The sequence below is a fragment of the Sciurus carolinensis genome, chromosome 12 (genome assembly GCF_902686445.1).
Source record: "Sciurus carolinensis chromosome 12, mSciCar1.2, whole genome shotgun sequence".
Taxonomy (NCBI): domain Eukaryota; kingdom Metazoa; phylum Chordata; class Mammalia; order Rodentia; family Sciuridae; genus Sciurus; species Sciurus carolinensis.
This window is the reverse complement of record NC_062224.1, coordinates 65,509,877-65,531,096: the sequence shown is the minus strand read 5'-3', so window position 1 is coordinate 65,531,096 and position 21,220 is coordinate 65,509,877. Positions and strand designations below refer to the sequence as shown.

Genomic DNA, 21,220 nt, shown 5'->3' with positions numbered 1-21,220 from the left:
TAGGGATGAACAGAGGTACTTTGGACTAGACAGAGGGGAGTGAAAGGAGGGGAGGGGGTATGGGGTACGAAGAATACTAGAATGAATCAGACATCATCGCCCTATGTGCATATATGATTACATGACTGGTGTAACTCTACACCATGTACAACCAGAAGAATGAGAAGTTATGCTCCATTTATGGATGAAGTGTCAAAATGCATTCTACTATCATTTATAACTAACTAGAATAAATTTTAAAAGTGGGGAAAAGGTCAACTCTTCTGCCAAGGTATCCTAGACTATTCAAAACTTTATTCTAATGGGAGAGAACGGAAATGGGGGTTTAATATCATGTTATAAAGTGACAGGGCTGCGAAGAATATTCTATAGAGTAGGATACAGAAAGAATGGAGTAGGCAGAGATTCAATTCTCTATGTACTGGATTCCATCCTTAGCACCATGCTGCAAATTAATTGAAGGAAGCAGATGGTCATGAAGTGTTATGCAGCTGTCTCCCAGAGATGCTGTCTCAGTCTTGGAAGGTGATATCTGAGCACCAGAATGCATCCAGCTTTAGGTAATCACCCCAGTTTTAGTCTCTGCAAAGCTCCCCTTAAGCTCCCACAAAACTGGACTGCCTTACTTAGCTTCACATGTAGACTATAAATTCCACACAGGCAAGAGTCACTGGCCCAAGTTTATAATATGTATATGCCAGTTAATCAACTGATTGACAAAATAAAATCAATCAAAATACTGGAAGACTGTTCCCTTAATTCAATGCTTATGAAGATCGCAGTCATAGTCTCCCTCTCCACCATTCCCTAAAGCCAAGAAGCTCCCTTTCTATGCAGATCCTATTGGGTGACCCAGGACCAAATATGTTCCACTAGGAAACCAGATCAGTGTAGCTTACAATAAGTAAGACCACTGCATCAATTTGTGACATTTTTTCCAAGATGAACTGCTATGGTTTGAATCTTAAGTGTTCCCCAATGGCCCATATATTAAAGCCTTAGACCCCAGCTTGGTGCTCTCAGGAGGTGGAGAAAACATGAGGTGGGACCAGCTGAGAAGTGTTCCAGTCATTGGGGGTGTGCCCTTGAGGGTGATAGTGGAACCCCAGTCCCTTCTTTCTTTTTTGCTTGCTAGACATGAAATGAGCAGTTATTTGCTCTGTCACGTGCTCCCCACCATGATGTGCTATCTCTCTACAGGCCCAAAAGGAACAGGGACAATTGGTCATGGATTAAAACTTTCAAAACCATGATCCAAAATAAACCTTTTCTCTTTAAAAATTGACTATCTCAAGTATTTGTTATAGTAACAGAAAGCTGACTAACACATGGGCCTTGATATATTGTAGGTGGCATAGGGTAGTAGAAACAGATGTAAACAAGAGGCCAGCAAAACAGAAAACAAGAATTAGCCCAAATTTTCAAATCCAACTAAGAAATTTCTGTTTGCCAGGGTAAGGGACAAAGACAAAATGAAGTCAACTATTTCAGTTATCTGTTCAATTTCCACAAACACCTCGGTTGTACTTTTATTTCTTAAAAATTTTATTTACAGCACCATTGAACATCTTTCACCTTCAAAAGGTATGCAGACATACATACATTTTGGGGGGAGTCACATGCAATTAGTAATGAGTTATTTAAACTCTATATCTTAAAGTTTTAACAATTCCCCAAATATTATGATTACACTTTGACAAATTGCCTATGAAGATAGAAGAAGGACTTTAAGCAACAAAGCTCCACAATATTGTAACATAACCTCAAACCTCCAAGAAGGGGTCATTCTCTCTTGTAAATCAATCTTTTTGAATTGTTCTCATTAGAATTCAGAGTTGGTTCAGTGTCTCTGGCCTGGCTTTGTACTAAGAGGTGACAGTTGATCATTTAGCAAGCATTCAAAAATGTTCCATGTAAACAAAAAATTCCAGAATAAAACACCTGGTAAGAGAAGTGCCAGAAAATAACACATCTACATTAGCTAAACTTCAAGTTCATAAGAACATTTGGATTACAGTGAGGATTATGGTATGATGCACATTCCATTTGAGAAACTAGTTTCCTGATTCAATAACTTCATTCCTACCTGTGGCCGCTCGGGTGTAAATACACTCAGAAGTGCAAAGAGGTGACAATGGATCAGATGAAAGGCAGAGCTATAGGACAGGCATTCAGTCAGAGGTCATTTATCTAAATGTGAACACTAAATCAGGAAATGTATCTCCATTTTTCCTAAATTAGTCTTTTTTGTAGTTTTGAACTACAAAAGTGTGAAAATACATTTAAAAGTAAGATACTTCCAAATTCAGTTAATATATGTCACTCCCTCAAAGAAAATAGGATTTGGCAAGGGATTAAGATGGTCATAAAGGATGAAGCGTGTTTTAATGTCTAAACTTGTCATAAGCACTAAGATGAGTTCCTTACCAAAAACTAATAACAAGAAACATCAAATTTAAAATTGAGAATTTCAAATATGAAGGAGAATTTAAAACCTTAACCCCAAGAATCGATTGTACTGTTATTATCCAATCTTATTTACAGTGTGCTCATCAAACTGAAACTACCCAAGAATTGAAGAAATTATCACAGAACAGAGAGCAAACGCTTTTCTTTCATTTCATTCATTGTCCTAAAGACAGATTGGCATAGTAGGATTTTTAAGGGATTTTTTAAAATTATATTTTTTCTTTAAATGTCCAAAATTCATATGTAGAGACAATCATACATTTTTATAAATAGTTTGATCTCAACATTTAAAATAGTGTTTGAGGGGTAGCTCACTGGCATAGTATGTGCTTAGCATATGCAAGGTCCTGGGTTTGATCCCTGGCACAACAAAAAAAGGTACTGTTTATAGAGTGAATCCTGAAAAACTGATGAATTGGGGATAAATTTTCCCCCAGGGGTTGTGTGGTAATGTTACAGACATTTCTTACTGTCATGACTTGGGAAGATGTTATTGGCATCCACAAATAGAAACCAAAGATGTTGCTAAACATCCTATAATACACCAGACATTCAATGTACACATCAGAAATTATCTGGTGGAAAATATCAATAATGTGAAGATTGAAAAACCTCTTGAAACACAGCAAAAGTTCTTCATATGTCACTGGGAAGCTGCCTTATAATCCAGTGTCTAACTCAGTGATTTTCTTTACATTCAAAATACTCATTCCAATTGAGTTGTGGAGTTCCAAATTTACCTCCACCAGAGTTTGTGCAAACAGCGGCCCCCACCCCCAAAAAAGTAATTAAATGTGATGAAATTAAATTTTTGCTCAATACCTCCCTATTTTAATTGACATTGTATCAAAAATAAGGAAGACAATATTTTTTTCTGTCAACAATGGAGTCTGGTAGCCTTGTGGCTATTCGTGATGGCCCCATAGAATCAAAAAACAAAATTGGCCTCAATTTTCAAAAACAAAGTTAGAAGTTGGAAAATTAAGCAGTTTTAGTGCTTTCTACAGCTGGTGCTGCAACAATGTGGAAAGAACTTGCTGTATAGAAAGAGAAGGGCGGGAGGGTTATAAAAGTGCTAGAAGGATAAATAGTCAGACTGCTGAGCAGGACAACTGGCCCATGTACTAAAGCCTTAGACCCAAGCTTGGTGCTATCAGGAGGTGGAGAAAACATGAGGTGCCCTGACCTGACACACATAGGATGCCACGGAGTTTATTAAAAACATTTTTAGGGCCAGGGGTTTAGCTCAGTGGCAGAACCCTTGCCTACCATGTGCAAGGCCTTCAGTTTAATACCCAGCGTCAAAGCAAAAAAAGAAAAAAAAAAAGCTTAAAAAAAAGGAGAGCATATGAGAATATGAGAACATAAACCGAGTGGCAGTCTCTAATCTCAAAAGCTATTGTTATAAATCTACCGTTCATCAGGTGTTGCTATCACTAAACAAGTCTGATTCAGAGGAAAAAGAAAACTCTTGCATTTCCTTGGGAGAATTAAAAGACAGGACAACTGAAGGGAGAGTAGAACCCAGATTAAAGTACAATCCAGCAGGTGACAAATGCAACTCACCTAATCTGATTCAAGAATATTGCACTTATTCAGTTTGTTTGGATATTATTAAATGTACTTAGCCAAACTATCTTACAAAGGCATTATTTTGCACTGGCCCTCATCCATAATTTGGAATGTTTATAGGTGTCGATCAAGATAGTTTTCTGAGGTGAGATTTAATTATGTTGGAATTAAGTGCTTTTTCCTTTCCAGAAAAATACTTTAGGGATTAATTAAAGGTCATTGTTTAGAAACAAACTGAAATGCGTTCCTTTAGCCAGTTGCACAAAAACTGCAAAATTATAATTTTCCCTTTTAATAAAGAGAGAATGGTATGAAATCAAATTAGACCTTCAAATTTGGAAAAAAGAGACAAATTTCTTCTTTGGCTCCAACTAAGGCATCTCAAACGATATTTAGGTAAAAGAATTTGGTTCACATCTCACTATGGTGAGTTTCTTAAGAGAATCCTGTAGTTTTTGTGAGTACAAGTCTCACTTTGGATACTAAAAATAGAAATGGTGTCTTACTATTTACCCCCCGCCCCCAGCCTTTGGCTTATAAAGTGCATAAAACCTAAACCAATAAACTTCTAGAGATGAATGCATTTTTAGGAATTTTTCTATTTACCTGTTTATAGCCAATTTAACCTTAGATAATAAATTTACAAAGAAAAAAAATTAACGATCTTACATCATGATCATAATAGCTGTTTACTTATCAGTCTTCAAATTTAGACTAAGAAAAAAAAATTTTTTTTGAGTCAGGATCTCACTGTGTTGCCCAGATTGGCTTCAAACTCCCCTGGGCCCAAGTGATCCTCCTACCTCAGCTTCCCAAGTAGCTGGGACTACAGGTATATACCACCTTCCCTGACAAAGACAAATTTTTTAAAATTATGTTTGTGATGAAAAATGTGGATGTCATTGATTATGATCCCAGTGCTTCTGTGCAGATTCTAAACAGGACTCAAAACTTATAGCCTAGAAAATGATGGTTTTCAGTCAGTCTTGTAAATTATCAAAGAAGAGGCTGGTCCTCTAAGGGACCTCCCATTTTCTCATACCTAGGAGACTTAAATACTGATGCCTAAACAATCTGTTAAATACACGGAAGATACTTCTTTATGACCAATGTAGTTCAGTTATGTGTCTAAATTAGATTATAATAAATTTATTTGAACTTGGTAATATGGGTCAGAGATATAAAAGAGAATGCTAAGTTCTTCAAAGCACATTAAAAGTAGTAGTTAAATTAATTTTCATTTTTCACTGAGACATCAACTTGTCCATCAAGTTGCTAGATGGCAACTATAATAAATACTTTAAAATATATCTAATTAAAGGAATAGCAGTATAGCTTATTTATTTGGCAGAAATAAGCACTCAATATCTTGCATTTTCCTATCTCAGGAATACTTATTTTCCCCTGGTAAATGCTACACAGATCAATGTGATCATATAACAAGAGACTCTAAGGAAATTTGCACAACTAACTAAATCATCATCAAACTAATAAGTGAAAATAATCCCAACTAGAGTGTCTAAAAGATAGTAAATAAGTACTTAAGGAAATAGAAATATTCCCACACTTCCAAGTGAAAAGAATATATTTAAACATCTGAAATACACCATACCTATAGTTCAGTTCCCAGCAGAAAATTTTCTCTAGCCTAACAAACTGAAAAGACAGTAAAAAAAATCACATTTTTCTCCTTACCCACTAGACTCTAATGCTCTGAGAGCATTTTCTACCTTAATAGGTATTCATTTTTACATTTATCCAAATTGAATCACAGCAAAGCTATTTCTGCAGTGCCAGACATATCTAGTTTTCCTCTTTCATGATCCTCAAGGGGAGAAAAACATAGTTATCATGGTACATCAGTTTTTTCTATGTGTACTTAGGCTAGGAGCTCACCTGAGAGCTAAAAGTTCTGATCAGTTTGAAAACAAGGGTTGGAGATACTTAGTTTGGTGGTACAGCACTTACCTAGCATGTTCAAGGCCCTGTGTTCTATCACCAGCACCACATACTCATACACAAAAGCAAGAACTACTTTGAATCCTGTGTCCATAGTCACTGAGCCCCAGCCCTTCAACGTCCCTGACATATACTCTAGTGTAGTTTGCTTCAGAATGCATGTTTAAACTGAAACTGTTGAAGAGCAGCATTAGTTACTCAGGTGATGGAAAGTGGTCATCAGTGACATGAAAATCAACAGACATGTTTCACTAAAATCCCAAACAGCCAACCCCCACTGAACACAAAGAGCACACACTGCAAGCTTGGTCAGAGCCCACAACCCACGAACTCTTTTTACCAGCCAGTTTGGCAATTCCAAAGTGCCTCGTCTAAATAGTCTGATTTTATGTGGGTAGTAGGTTAAAAATGTGTACTGTTTACATGTTGGTCCTCCTGAGTTTTGCTAAGAGTTTGTCTGTGGTCACTCAGGCAGCCATCCAGAGACACTTCAATGGCCACTTCCGGTGTGTCTGTTCTGCTACGGTATGTCTCTAGAGGAGGACCGCCATTGTGCTCAGCACAGCCATTGACATGGGCCAGAGGCACTGACCCAGGGGGGCAGCACAGCTTGTTAGAACAGCTGTTGGAGACACAGGGATGGCTGCAGAGCAATAATAAATCCTTCTGCTCTGCAGATTCCTTCAAGTCCACATTTTCAAACTGGATAGTCACATTGTGGATTCCCGCGTTGTGGAAGATTTCTCGAATTTTTGTGCTGGCATCCTGATATCCCCTGTCCTTCTGAAACTTGATGTGCAGGGTGGCAATGATCTTTCCACTTATAAGTTCCCAGATGTGCACTTCATGCAAACTGCTGATTCCAGGCACAGTAGACAGTTTACTCACTAGAAGAGAGAAGAACAAACAGAAGTCCTGGTGGGTGCTCTAACTGAAACACAGAACTACATCCAGGGCTGAGGTTCCATAAGCATGCTCACCAAAATGGCAGTGCATCTACTGAAATTAATAGAAAAACAGTTGTCCCTCTGTGAATAATGTTTTCCCATAAGCTTCTTTCTCCTCTCTGAATTCCTATACCACACATTGTTAGCCCATGAAAAATAATTCAAGAAAATTAGTTTAACAACAAGACAAAAATGTCAGCCAGGCACATTGGTGCACACCTGTAATCCCAACAACTCAGGAAGCTAAGGCAGGAGGATCGCAAGTTCAAGGCCAGCCTCAGCAATTTAGCAAGACCCCAACTTGAAGGAAAAAATATAAAGGGTTAGGGATGTAGCTCAGTGGTAAAACATCACTGGGTTCAATTTCCAGTACCAAAAAAAAATCCAAGGCTGTTGAGTACGTAAGGGAACAGACGCTCTAATGAACTTCCCAGGAGAGGATAAAGTAGAATACCTTTTTTAAAAAGTAAAATTTAGCAATCAAAAACATTTACCAGCAATTCTAGTTCTAGGAAATTTAATCCAAAGGAAATAACCAAGTATGTATTGTATGTACAAGAATGGTTTGGTTAAAACTCTTTGTATTAATGGAAAAAAAATGGAAAAACAGGAGTTAACCCAATTGCACTATGGAATATGATATAGCTGTTAAAAACAATTGCATATTTAAGCATATAAAAAATGTACATAAGGGGCTGGGATTGTGGTTCAGTGGTAGAGTGCTCACCTAGCATGTGTGAGGCACTGGGTTCTAATCCTCAGCACCTCATAGAAATAAATAAATAAAATAAAGGTATTGTGTCTATCTATAACTAAAAAAATATTTTTAAAAAAATGCACATAAGCGGGCTGAGGTTGTAGCTCAGTGGTAGAGTGCTTGCCTGGCATATGTGAGGTCCTGGGTTTGATGCTCAGCATTGCATATAAATAAAAAAATAAAATAAATGTCCATCAACAACAAAAAAATAAAAATAAACATACATAAGATATTTTTAAGTTAAAAAAGCAAGCAGCTAAACTACATATATGACATGATCTTTTTAAAAAAATTTCTGTACTAGAATAAAATACTAAGACTGACAATTTCCATGATCAAATTATAAGGGATCTCTTTACACTATTTAGGCTTTTCTGTATTTTTTCACATTTTCTAAAATTAATGTTTATTTAGGGAGATGATATGGAACAGTCCTTATGTGCAAAGACTCTGGAACCATCTAGAGTTGGAATCCAGGTGTAGTCTCTGACAACCTGCATGACCTTAGGCAATTTACCTTGCCCCTCTGTGCCTCAGTTTCCTGATATGTAAATTGGGAAAGATAATAATGCTACCTTATAGTATTATTTTAAGGATTGAAATGAATCTAGGTAAGTAAAGCCCTTAGAACAATACCTAGCATGTAATAAGCTTGTTAAGTGTTGCTATTGTTATTACTATCTTTAAAAAATGTTTCTAAATCCATATATGACCTTACTTAAAGGCATAGCCAGTATACTGGCTATCACAGACTTTCATATATATTTATCTTGTTTTCTCAACTGAGAAACAAGCTAGATTCTTGGAAGGCAAAAGCATGACTGCCTGCTCTTCTGTGTCTCCCCACTCCCACCACTTCCTCTGCCTGTAGCACTGGCAAACCGTACGTGCTCTGATTCAAATTTTAAAGCAGTCAAAGAATTAACCATACCTCACTGGCTCTTAGAGACAATGCTGCCAGAGAAGAGACCAAAAAAGACAAACAGAACATCCAGGGAAAAAAGCACAGGAGGAGCCAAAGTTGTTGGCAGTGGCTCCACAGATTGGCACCCATGCATGCTAGGTGAGCACAGCACTGTCAGGAACATAGCCTTCAAAGATCAGCCGGCTGCAGCTGAGGTGTAACCCAGTGGGAAGGCATGTGCTTAGGATGAGCAAGGCCCTGTGGTCCAGTCCTAGCATAAAAAAGGGGGTCTAGAGACGTAACTCAGTGACAGAACACTTGCCTGGCATACACAATATCCTGGGTTCAATCTCTAGCATGGCAAAACAAACAAAAAAACACACTGCAAATCACCCCTCTATCAGCGGATAGTCTAACCACAGTCATCTAATGTATTATGATTCATTTAATTGAATTTCAGGTATATGTCATGAAATAAAGTCCTCCAGTTTCTATTTCAAGTTTATTGGCTCACTGATAAAGCAATGATAAATAAATAATATGCATGAAATAATTTCATTCTATGAAAATATAATCTCCAGTTAGAAACACTAGAAATAAAGCCATACATTCAGTTTATCACCAACATCTGAATAGTTAACATTTAGAAATTCTACAAAATCCGTAAAGTTTTTGCCCAGAGGCACTAAAGTGAGAGCTTGACTTCTGTTTGAGGAAAGGAGAGGTAGATTTCATTAATGGATGAAGGAAAGCTCTGAATTTAAAATGCTGTCTTTTTAGTCTTACGAAAGATGAAGTGATTTGCACATCCACAAAAATCAATTAACTAGAAAGCAGGATCTAGATTATGAATGATTCATGTTTTCAGAAAATACAAAAGGAGAACAAAATCAAGTTCTTGGCAGAAGTGACCTTATTTGAGTTAAAATAAATCTCTGAAGTGAAAGCAAATAGCCCAGAAGTAGGTACTGCCCAAGTACTATATCATCAAAATTTTTGCAGCTGAATCACAGAATCATGGCTTACAAAGGACCTTTGGATTTTAGAGCTGTGAATCATCTTGCTAGGCTGCAAACCACATGATGGATGTCTCTATTGCATGGTGATTTCATGTTTTTCAGAATATATAAACCAACTGCTCTGCCATAATGCTGGCCCTTTGGCCTGAAATGACATTCAGCTGACACTGATTCTAGATCGGAATTCAGTCTACTTACTCAGTTCCTCCATATTGACTCCCTTGGGGACCATCTGCAGGAGAATGACAGCTGTCTCCTTGATGAGTGGGAAGGCAGATGATAAAATAATGATGACCATGACAACAGTCAGGCTGGGATCAATGTAGCACTGCCAGTTACATGGGTCCTCGACTTTCAGAGGCAGCACATAGAATATAATGGCCGTGATGACCACAATCACAGATCCCAGGGCATCTCCCATCACATGCAAAAGAACACCTGACAAGAAGAAAGAGAAACCGGTGAAATGCAGATCAAAGTTGGGAGCCATGGGACACTTGGATTTTCAAGTATATGAATAGCTATTGCTATTTGCTTTGTTTTTCTTTTATCAGAACAACAGAATGAATCATAATAAAAAAAATAATAGCAACTGATTTTCTGAACAGAAAAGAAAACCCCAGGCCACCATCCCAGGACCCAGAGAACCACTGAAGAGGAACTGCCTGGGAGAATCTGGACTAACTGTCACCTGCAGGAAGAGTGACTGCACTATCTCAGAGCTTCACCTCAGTACCACTCACCTTCAAAGGGCACCAGGCCAGAAAACAGAGGCCCTGTAAATGTCTTGTTTTTTCAGACAAGCATCCATACTTTAAATTATTTCAAACGTTTTTAAAAGGAGACAGAACTGAGTTATGCCAACCTCGAAGTTTTGGCTTTTGTTCTTTGTCTTCCTTCTATCCTGATCCATTCTCTGCTCCCCCCACCCCCATTAGTCATTTCAATGGTATTTGGCAAGTCTCAAGAGCAGGGGCTCCAACAAATTTCCACTGCACAAAGAGCCATTTGTCACAATAAAATAAAAATTGAATCCCAATTGAATTAATATTCCACAGATAATAATAAAAATCATGGATACCTTGAATTAAGGGAACTGTTTCTAAAAGTATCAATAATGATATAGAAAATAAGCATCTGTCAGCAAAGAGATCTGGGTGCCCAACTGATGGTGAGACATCAATTAAACTGGCATTTAGTAAATTCGGCAGTGGGTACTGAAATATAAACACAAAGTATCTGTGTTACAGAAAGCAACATCTTGCTATTCCAAGCCAGCAGCAACTGCAGCACAGGAGAGCTCGTTAGAGATGCAGGGTCTCATTCACTCTCCTGGAAACAGCCGGAAGTAATCTAAAAATGGTTCACAGTTGACCCAGAAGCTCCCACAAAATCATGCAAATCAGGAGGTTTGAATCTTCATATTCGCTTTAATATCACCTGAGAAACTGCCCACACCCTTAAGGACATGCATATCCAAAAAGCCATCAAATGTCTGAAAGATGTTATACTAAAGAAGCAATATGTGAATGGTGGAGTTGGCAGGTATGCCTGGGCCAAGCAGCAGGGCTGGACAATGGGTTGGTGGCCCAGAAAGAATGCTGAATTTTTGCTGCATATGCTTAAAGACACAGGGAGTAATGCTGAACGTACCGGTTCAGATGCAGATTCTATAGCCAAGGAACACACCCAGATGAACAAAACACCCAGATGCACCACCTCTCAGAGCTCATACTCAGATTTACCTAGCGCCCCTGCCACACTGAAATGAAAAAGAACAAACTGTTCCTACACCAGAAGAGAGGGAATAAATTCAGAATAAAATAAATGCAAATAAAAGTGAAGAAGAAGGAGGAAAAGGAAGGGAGGAGGAAATGCAGAATCTTCATTTTACAAATGAAGAAACTAAGGCACGGAACAGCTAAGTAACTCATTCAAGATCACATAGCTATTGAACCCAACTTGAATTTTAACAAGATCCCCAGGTGATCTGAATGCCTGTTAAAGTTTTCAAAGCACTGCTCTAGAGGAAAGCTATAGATTAAGAAAGGTCTGCTTTGTCTCTCTACATATCCCAGAGATCCACTCAGTAGAATTAATAACAATCCAAATTACTAACAACTCACTCATGGCTAAACAGTCTCACACAGAAGGTGCTTTCATGGGGCTAATTCCTCCTGCTGGTAACACTTCCAGGATTCTAACATCGCAGTTCAAATGGCATTCTGCAAATATTCTCAGGGTAATTCATGGCAACTTTCCCAACTCCCGTCCACCCCCCAAAATACAGGAATTAAAAAAAAAAAAAAAAACAGCTTGGGATGTAGGTCAGTGGTTGAGCAATTGCCTAACACATGTGAGTCCTGGGTTTTCTCTCCAGAACTGAGGAAGGAAGGAAGGAAGGAAGGAAGGAAGGAAGGAAGGAAGGAAGGAAGGGAGGGAGGGAGGGAGGGAGGGAGGGAAGAAGAAGGCTACCTGCCCACATTTCCTTTTGCTGAGATTCTGATTCAAAATATTTACATGAAAGATTCCTATTTTGTATTTCTGTGCCTCCTCTCCCCCACCCATCCCAAAAGCCCTTTTTCCTCCCCAGCTCCTCTCCTAAGCCAGAGAAGAGAGACTCAAAACTTTCTCAGGAGTTGTCCTATCAACCTGTCCCTTCCAGCAGGAACTGAAAGTCAAAGGCTTAACTTTCTTCAGAATAGTACAAAACGCTGCACTCAAAGAAGAAAACTTAATGGTTCCCACACCCACTTGATGTCATGATCTTCACAACCTGAGATGGTCTGCATGTGAGCCTCACTTCCTCCATTAACTGTAAGTGACACAAGTATCAATCATATCCTGAGTTTCCTTGTTTACATTATAGCACTGAAGGCAGAGAATGTAGGCAATCAATAAGACAGCATTTTCTGGTTCCTAAGTCTTAATTCCTGTGACATAGAGTAACTCCTGTCTTCTATTTAATTGAAAATAATAATAATAATAATACTTGATCTGGGGGATAGCTCAGTGGTAGAGACAGGGGTACTTCACATGTGCAAAGCCTTGGGCTCAATCCCAAGCACCACAAAAAAATTAATAACAATAATAATAGTGATGATTGTAATGCTAACCAACGAGTATGCACCAGGCATTGTTTTAAGTTTATTTATATAGTAAGTCATCTTAAGGACTCCTGGAGGTGGTTACTATCTTCATTTCACAAATAAGAAAACTGAGATGCAGGGTAGCTAAGTAATTTGTCCAAGGTTGCACAGCTAGAAAGTGTTAGAAATAGGAGTCTGGGAAATCTGACTAATGGACAACTGCACATCCTGCCTCATGGAAGTTTGAAATTCCAATTTCGGTTTTTCTTCTGAGAAGTACCACTACTAAGCCCTTAAAATTACATAAAATGATGCCTTTCATATGTGTTTTTCTCATAACCCATACTAAAAATTTTGTTTTACATCCTAGTTTGCACAGACGTTCTTGAGATCTTTATGTAAATTATTAATAATTGCTATTCTACTTGAACCAATTCTAAATAATTTTCTAAATGTTGATTGTACTGTACTAAATGTATTTTAGGTTTCAAATTGTCATGACCTTCAATTTGAAAAACTGTTATGGGCTGGGGTTGAAGCTCAGTGTGTGCTTAGCACACATGAGGCTCTAGGTTCAGTCCCCAGCATGCTCCCTGCTACACACAAAATTATTGTTAAAAGGCTCAGCCCATTACTTATTTTTATTTATTTATTTTGCAATGCTAGGGAGGGAACCCAGTGCTGCATAAATGCTAGGCAAGTGTTCTACCACTGAGCTAAACCCCCAGCCCCTAAATTCTAGGGAAGTGATAATGCAGTGAGTTTTCCGGCCTCCCATGCAGAGGATGAAGCAATCATGGTCATTATCCTCTGGGAACCAATATTCACTGGCAGGATTCTTTTCTTCAAAAAGTGTTCATTTCGATACATAAAAAAAAAAACATGTTTGTGGGATGCCATGTGATGGAAAATAATAATAATATCCACCTCACTTCCTCAGAGACCAGTTCCCAAGAGTACATGAAACATTTGAAAACCCTCTGAGAACTGAGCAGGAGGTGATGACAATAATGGTATTATTTGTGTGTCCTCCATGTGGTTCCAAGCACCCATGTAATCCTCACCACAACACCACGGAGCTGTTACCATCGTCTCCATGGCACAGGTGAGGAGACCAACACTCAAGAGGTGAAGTTACCTGCCAAGGTCACTTAGCTAGGAAAAAGGCAGAGTTGGAATCCAAACCAGATCTGCCTGACGCCAGAGTCCGATGCTTCTCACCTCATTCTACTTATGCATTAAGTGTTGGGGGTCAGGAGGTGAGGTGATGAAGGGCTGAAGGGGAAGGCAAGGCACTGAAGGAGTGGAAGAGAAGGACAGAAAAGTCTAGAAAGGAATGTCCGCACCAAGACAGCAAGAAGCCATTGAAAGTCACGGTGTTTAGACCTTTATCTGGATGCAGTGAAGGTGTCTGAACAGACTCTAATGTGATCACATCTGTGATGCAGAAAGATAAACCTGGCAAATTACCTGAGGGACAAAGATCACTATTTAATGGACAACTCGACCACCTGTCCAGTTACTATGCTTACAGCTTGTTTTGCAAAAATGGGGCACCTCTGCACTTGGCCTTCACTTGCTGACTTTCTATAAAACCAGGGGGGAAAAAACTGGCATATATCACAAATTGACAATCTGACATATACTGAAATTTGATTAAGTGTCCCTGCACATGGAAAAGCTAATGGTCCTGTTGAATTTGTTGAATAACTATAAACGGTTCATTTGTACAGAGAATTTACAGGTGGTTTATAAAAGGATGAGATCTTTCTTACTGGACAAAGGCAAAAATCATAAAGAAATATTCATCAAAGGGGATTTATTTTCAAATAATGTCAGGATTGCTATTCATCTATTTATGTTTATACAGAAATTAAGGGGATAATTGTCTTTCTGACACTCTGCTACAACACTTACTGTTTCATATTTGAGCCTATTAAATAAAATCAACCACTACACAATACACTGGTGAAAATTTTAAAAGGATTGTGCTTTCCCAATAATTTGAAGTAGAAGATGGAATGTGTTTCTTAGAATTCATTTTTTTTAAAATTCCCATTGGAATGAGAGAAACAGTAATGAAAATTAAGAAGTGATTTTTGTTCACAGGAAACCCCATTAGATGTTTCCTCTGCAGATCTGGAGAGGGCAGCAATCCTGCTTTCTAAAGCAATTGCTTCCATGTTAGCAATGTAACCACTGGGCAGCATGTGTATATATGTACTAGAGAAGCGAGTCATTCTCATTTGGAAGTCAGTGTGTGATCATGAAAAGAGCCAGCAATGTGAAGGAAGAGTCCAGGATTCCAGCCCACCTCTGCTGTTAGCCAGGGTGACTGGAGGCAGTTGCTAAACACTCTGGACCCTGTTTCCTCATCTGTAAAGTGGAAAAGTTGAAGTCCATTCTCTCTAATGTCTTTCTACTCCTAACATTTATTCTGTAGTCCTTCCCTGAATCATGGCTCCAAAGTGAAGACACAAGGCCTAAGGTGAGGCCAGCCTCACAGGGCCTGAAATGTGGAAAGGCACCATTTAGCAACAGCAAGGGTATTCATCAGAAGCAGCAGGAAGCTAGGCAGCATGGTAACATGCCTGTAATCCCAGCTCCTCAGGAGCCTGAGGCAGGAGGATCCCAAGTTTGAGGACAGCCTGGGCAACTCAGCAAGACCCTGTCTAAAATAAAATAAAATAAAAGGGCAGAGGGTATAACTCAGCAGTAGATTTCTTGCCTAGCATGTGCCAGGCTGTAGGTTCCATTTCTAGGAAATAAAATTAAAAAAAAAAAAAAAAAAGCAATGGGAATGAAGTGAGCTGACACTTCCTAAACCAGCAGGGGTTTGAGCCTAGCAATTTCACTCCAGCTGAATAGCCATAGTAGCCACCTAGGAAGACTGCCGTGACCACTACATGACTCACTCCCATGAATGGTGCCTGGCACAAAGTAGCACTCAATAAATACATTAGCTCCTTTCCTAGTAAAAGCCTAAGCACTTTACATGTTACCTCACAGCAAGCCCATGAGGTGGGTTCTGTTATTATCCTTATTTTAAAGATGAGGGAACTGGAGACCTAGGGCATATAATAACTTGGGAACCAAACCCAGGCAGCTTGAAGCCAAATCCTCTGCATTCTTCACTTTCTCAGAAGCCAGAGGGATGGTTTTCTTAGTGCCTGTGGACCACAGGCTCAGTCAGGAACAGGAAGGTATTTTACTGTGGACATTTTTCTACCCAGGAGCCCCAATAGCTGGGGACTAAACACTATCAAGATGATGCATGTTTCCTAAACAAGGTCACAATGTCAATTGAGGTCTACTTTTCATTCTTTGTTACTTCCTTCCCTCTATCTATTCTTTCTCAACTTTGTAACATAAGAATGAGGATAATCAACAAACAGAATGTGCTTTGAAAAGCTAAAGTGCTACAATAGTGACCTGAACCTTAAAAACCTACCATATATTTTTAAACTGAGCTTTTAAAAAGAAAGATAAATGGAAGGATAATGATTTTTCATTACAGATTCTTTCCAAAAGGATCTGCCACCAAGATCTTTAAAGGAGAAAATTCCCCTGTTGCATTTAATATTTTTTTATTAATTACTTTAGGAACTTTTAGGAGCTCCTGTGTCGTTTCTGGATTTTCTCTGTAGCTCCATTCTGAGAATCACTTTATAAATCAGATATGAGACTGTCAATAAAGAAGGCATCTCCTGGATTATTAGTTTTTCATTATATTGTTTACATTTAAGCCCCACAACAGGTTTCCCCCAAACCACATAAAAGTAAAGAATTGCTTAATCCTTGTTGAAATTCTCAAAGTTTAGGGATTAACCACTGCAACAACCCTCTAAAACAAAATCTGGGCCCAATAAATTGGAAAGGAAATACATTGGATACGATAGTGTCCAATGACAAACAGACTTCAGAATTCAAATGGTTGACCTTAGCCCAGTGCTGCTGACCTTGAACATGTAGTTAGAAGCCATCCACAGGCTTCACCAGAACTGTCACCATGAGCCAGAAATGGAGGTTTTGTGAACTGATAATCCCTTTGCAAAAGCAGTTTTCTGGCAGAAATAACAAGCCACAGAGTCATTCAGCAAAACTACACAGGGCATAACCTTGGCTATTGGCCCACCTACTCTTTTCTTATCTTTATCAAAATTCATATTCAATTAAAATAGGCTGCTTTAGGTCTGCAGGCATAGCTCAGAGGTAAAGTATGTGTTCTGCATGCATAAACCCCTGAGTTCAAGCCCTAACACCATGCGCACACACACACACACACACACACAGCCTTTAATAAATAAATAAAATTGGCTGCATTGTATATTAGCAATATCCACCAATGGACAAAAACAAGTAAAGCAATAACATGGCATTGATTTGTGGAGCTTGGGAGCAGGCAGCATTATCATGGGTTCAACCAAAGCAAAGATAAATCATTAGCAACTAATTTCTACTTCAGAATCAATGCAGTGATTAAGCAAGAGACTAGGGTCATAGTCTGTGCAGGTAACTGGCCTACTTTCAAACACACTATTGCCCTATTCAAAGTCAAGCACAAATGAAGAGCACAGCACAGTCCACATGTACCAATAAAAAGGATTTCAAATTGGTTCAAAGTCAACCCTACCTCTGATATTCAGGGCTTCGGACTTTTTCTCCTTTTTCATAGTCTCTTCAGGCTCATTCTGGGTGTTCAGAGAATCACCTGCATTCAAAGAAGAAACCTTGTGTTGTGTATAAGTTCTACAAACAAAAAGAACCAATGGACTCAAAATAAAGTTGTGTTATTTTACATTCCTACCAGCATATGGGAGCCCCTACCTCTGCACACACATAGCCCAGAGCAGTACATTTCGGCTCTGAAAGATCTACCTTTGGACTTCATTCCCACTTCCTTTCATGTTAAAAAAGGGGGCAAGTGAGAGCCCACCCCCACTCCCCAAAACCCTTCACACCCAAGGGACAGAAGATGGGCAAAGGGGGAGGAAAAAACAAAGTTCAGACACAACCAGTGAAGGGGACGAGGGACGGAGAGAGCAATCTGTTGCCCAATAATAAGAACGGATATCCAAGAAAATCAATATTTCCACACAGAGAAGGCAAAGAAGGAAAAATAGGCTAAGTGCCTAAAGATTCAGCAGGGGAAAAAAGAGAGAAAGAGAAAAAAATACTGGGAAATGTTAAGTTAGGATAAGATAAATAAAGAGGACTACACAAAGAATTTAAAAAAAAAAAAAATCAGGGGAAAAAAAAAAGGGCGTGGGACGAGGAGCCTGGAGGAAGAGGGAGGAGGAAAGAGGAAGGAGCGGAGGACAAATGGTCCAAAGGATGCAACCGAAAGGCACCTGCTACGTTTGAGAATACGGTCGCCCCCTTCTGCTTTCTTTCGACCGAAGCCCCCCGGAGGGTCACAGCTGAGTCCAAGCCAGGGGCTGTGGGGGTCGCAGCATGCTGCTGGCCCTCGGCGCCCTGGGGTCCTCCAAAAGCCCCGGAACGCTCGCCCTGAGCCTGCTCCTGCCGCTGCTGCAGGCGGCGACGGCGGCCCCGGCCGCAGCAGGTGAACCAGGCGGCGCAGTCCTGGAAGATGAGCAGCCCCACCACGTTGACCGCCAGCCCCAGGGCGCCGACGATGAGCACCAGCTCGGGGTCATCGATGCGCTCGGGCCGGGCCAGGCGCAGCACGGCCTCCACGAAGATGGTGAAGCAGAGCGCGGTGAGGAAGACGGCGTTGCTCAGCGCGCCCACCACCTCGGCGCGCGCGTAGCCGTAGGTGGCCCGGAAGCCCCCGGTGGGGCGCCGGGCGATGTAGCCCGAGGCCAGGCCCACGCACAGCGAGATCAGGTCGGAGAGCATGTTGAAGGAGTCCGAGAGCAGCGCGATGGAGTTGCCCAGGTAGCCCGAGACCAGCTCGGCCACGAAGAAGACGACGGTGAGCACGAGCATGAAGAGCAGGCGGCACGTCTTGCCCGAGTAGCGGCCCATCTTTGCAGCCAAGCCCGCCGAGCCCGAGCCAGCGCAGCCCCTGCCGCCGCAACAGGTGGGGGCGCGGCGCGGCCACCCGGATTCCGCTGAGGCCTGGTACCCGCCTCTCGGGTGCCAGGCCCGCCCTGTCCTGACGCTTTTTATAAGGCAGAGGCCGAGCGCCTCCGGTCCCCGCACGTCCAGAGTCTAAAGGAGTGGCAGCGGCGGCGGTATCTGAAGAGCCTTACGCCTCCTCCCGTGGCCCCTGCCCTCTCCTCCCTCGCGGCCTGGGCCTGACTTGGCCGGTTGCCACCGGCCAATGTGTCTCTTTCTGGGACAGAACCGTGCAGAGAGGGGAGCTGCTGAGAGAAGGGGGTTGTGTCCGGATGTCAATCTTCACAGACCGCTCCTCCCCCTGCAGAGGTGGGATTCACCCAACGACCTGCTTCTCCAGGCCCTCCCGCCAACATTCTGCTGAGTCTTGATGATAAGGACCTTGACTGCTGTGGGTGTGTTCACTGTGGTGGACGTGGGCACTTCAGCCTACGTGCCCAGTCGCTGGTTGCACTACAGATTCCATATTAACCGGTAATAAGGCCGAAGAGCACTATCTTGGGCCAACCCTGCCCTTAAGGGCGCTTCCTGCTTTTCATTTTGTTAAATGTGAGCTCATCCTTCACTCAGTCCCCATTCCCACTCCCATCCCATTACCACCCGTGGAAAAGCTATTTTATCCTCTCCTCTCCTCAAAGCCTTCATAAGGGCATCAGGATCCCTTTTCTACTCTCTCATGGCGTGGCATCCTCCAGGTTCCCCTTGGGAATCTTCGCTTTCTCTCCCCTGCAGGGGAACCAAAGGTCCTCCTCAGGAGAGCTCTGTCACAGCTCTGTAATATGGCACTCCCCCTCAGCACTCGAAGACTGGTCTACTCTATGGTAGACACAAGTCCAGTGGCCACCAAAGGAACCAAGGCTGGCTGCCTCTGTGCTTCTCCAGTGAAGAGGATACTGGACTCACCCCATGCGTCCCTGACAACATGACCTGATACTCTCAGTTCAATCCCCTGACCTACATGGTTTCTTCCAAATAAAGATTCTCTGGTTAGCAACAGGCCCTGTTCCAAATAAAAGTTATCCCAACTGGAACCATTTCTAGGACTCTGGGAGAGACTGAGGAACAAATCCTTGAAGAAGGGTGTTTGCTATTGGTCAGTTCAGAGAGTGAATGGGGAGCCCTGCAGGAATTTTGTTTGTTTATTATTTGTTTTACACTCTTATCTCATTTTACAAAGGATCCGCAGGTGAAGTCTGGTCATCTCTGTTCTCCCTCACCTCCCCCATTCACAGCCCCTGACTTTTAATCATTCCTGAAAACACAGACACACACATACACACACATGCACACACACACACACACAGGCATCTGTTTTTGGCCTGGAAATCAATAAAAATTTCTTACTCAAAAAAAAAAAAAAAAAAAAAAAAAAAAAAAAAAAAAAGCTGCAAACCCAGAGGATCACCTGAATGGAACTAAGAATTCAAGGCCATCCTGGTACACAGGGAGAAACCGACTCAAAAAAAAAAAAAAGCCCAGAATCCATTAGCAAAATAGTCTAACTTCCGACCCTATTCATTGTCTTAGTTTTATAAAGCATAATCCTGTCTTTTAATGATCTCTGACAATGAAGGTCCCTGACAATGGTGCTAAAGAAATCTTAATATGAGGGTCCTACTTTATAGGAGATGAGCCTCCAAACTTGGGGAGCTTAATAAACTTTCCCTTTCCACCGCCAGTAAAATATCCCATGCAGAACCTGAGGAAACTGATCTTTTTTTCAGGGGGAGGAGTACTGTGGATTGAACTCAGGGGCACTCAACCACTAAGCCACATCCCTGGCTCTATTTTATATTTTATTTAGAGACAGAGTCTCACTGAGTTGCTTAGCACCTTGATGTTGCTGAGGCTGACTTTGAACTTGTGATCCTCCTGCCTCAGCCTCCCAAGTTACTGGGATTACAGGTGTGCACCATTGCACCCAACTGGAAGTTGTTCATTTTAACTATGCTCTAAAAATTAACATAAAATAATGCATAATGTAGAAGAAGTAAAAATTTTGACTGATGAAAGTTTTGATGCTGAGTAGTCTTGGACAAGTTCCTTAGTAATTCTGGCCCACTTTTTCATTACTATAAATGGGAATAACAATATAGTGAGGGTTAAATTAGTTAATATATAAAGAAAGCTTTTAACAGTGCCTGGTACATAGTAAGCACTCAATAAATGTTAACTAATGTTACCATTAGTGTTCGTGTTAGCACTAAGCATGTGTGTAATAGAATGAACAACAGTGACACACTCTAAAACACAAGAGAGAGCTGAGTACCGCACCCTTCCCAGTTTCTGGTTTACACTGTCTTTAAACTGTGGAATCTCTAAAATATTTAACAGGACAACAGTCAAAACAGTCTAAAAAGGAGTGACACTTTCCATAACTCATCTGACAGAGCCGAAGTAGCCCTTACTAATTGCATTTTTTT

General features: G+C 40.7%; 1 protein-coding gene across 2 annotated transcripts in view; it reads right to left on the bottom strand.

Annotated features, from left to right (window-relative positions):
* Positions 1-1,522: 1,522 nt before the first annotated feature.
* The window catches only part of Slc30a10 (solute carrier family 30 member 10), a 48,084-nt gene continuing 28,386 nt past the window's right edge, over positions 1,523-21,220 (bottom strand). Inside the window, exons 1-4 of one of the 2 annotated variants that reach the window (XM_047519827.1) lie at positions 18,068-18,960; positions 17,350-17,427; positions 9,826-10,065; positions 1,523-6,887 (exon numbers count right to left, since the gene is read on the bottom strand). In XM_047519827.1, the coding sequence (XP_047375783.1) occupies positions 6,403-6,887; positions 9,826-10,065; positions 17,350-17,427; positions 18,068-18,704 (1,440 nt within the window). In that variant the 5' untranslated portion in view covers positions 18,705-18,960 and the 3' untranslated portion in view covers positions 1,523-6,402. Of the gene's footprint in view, positions 6,888-9,825; positions 10,066-17,349; positions 17,428-18,067; positions 18,961-21,220 lie in introns of those variants that run through there. The other variant, XM_047519828.1, reaches the window with a different exon arrangement.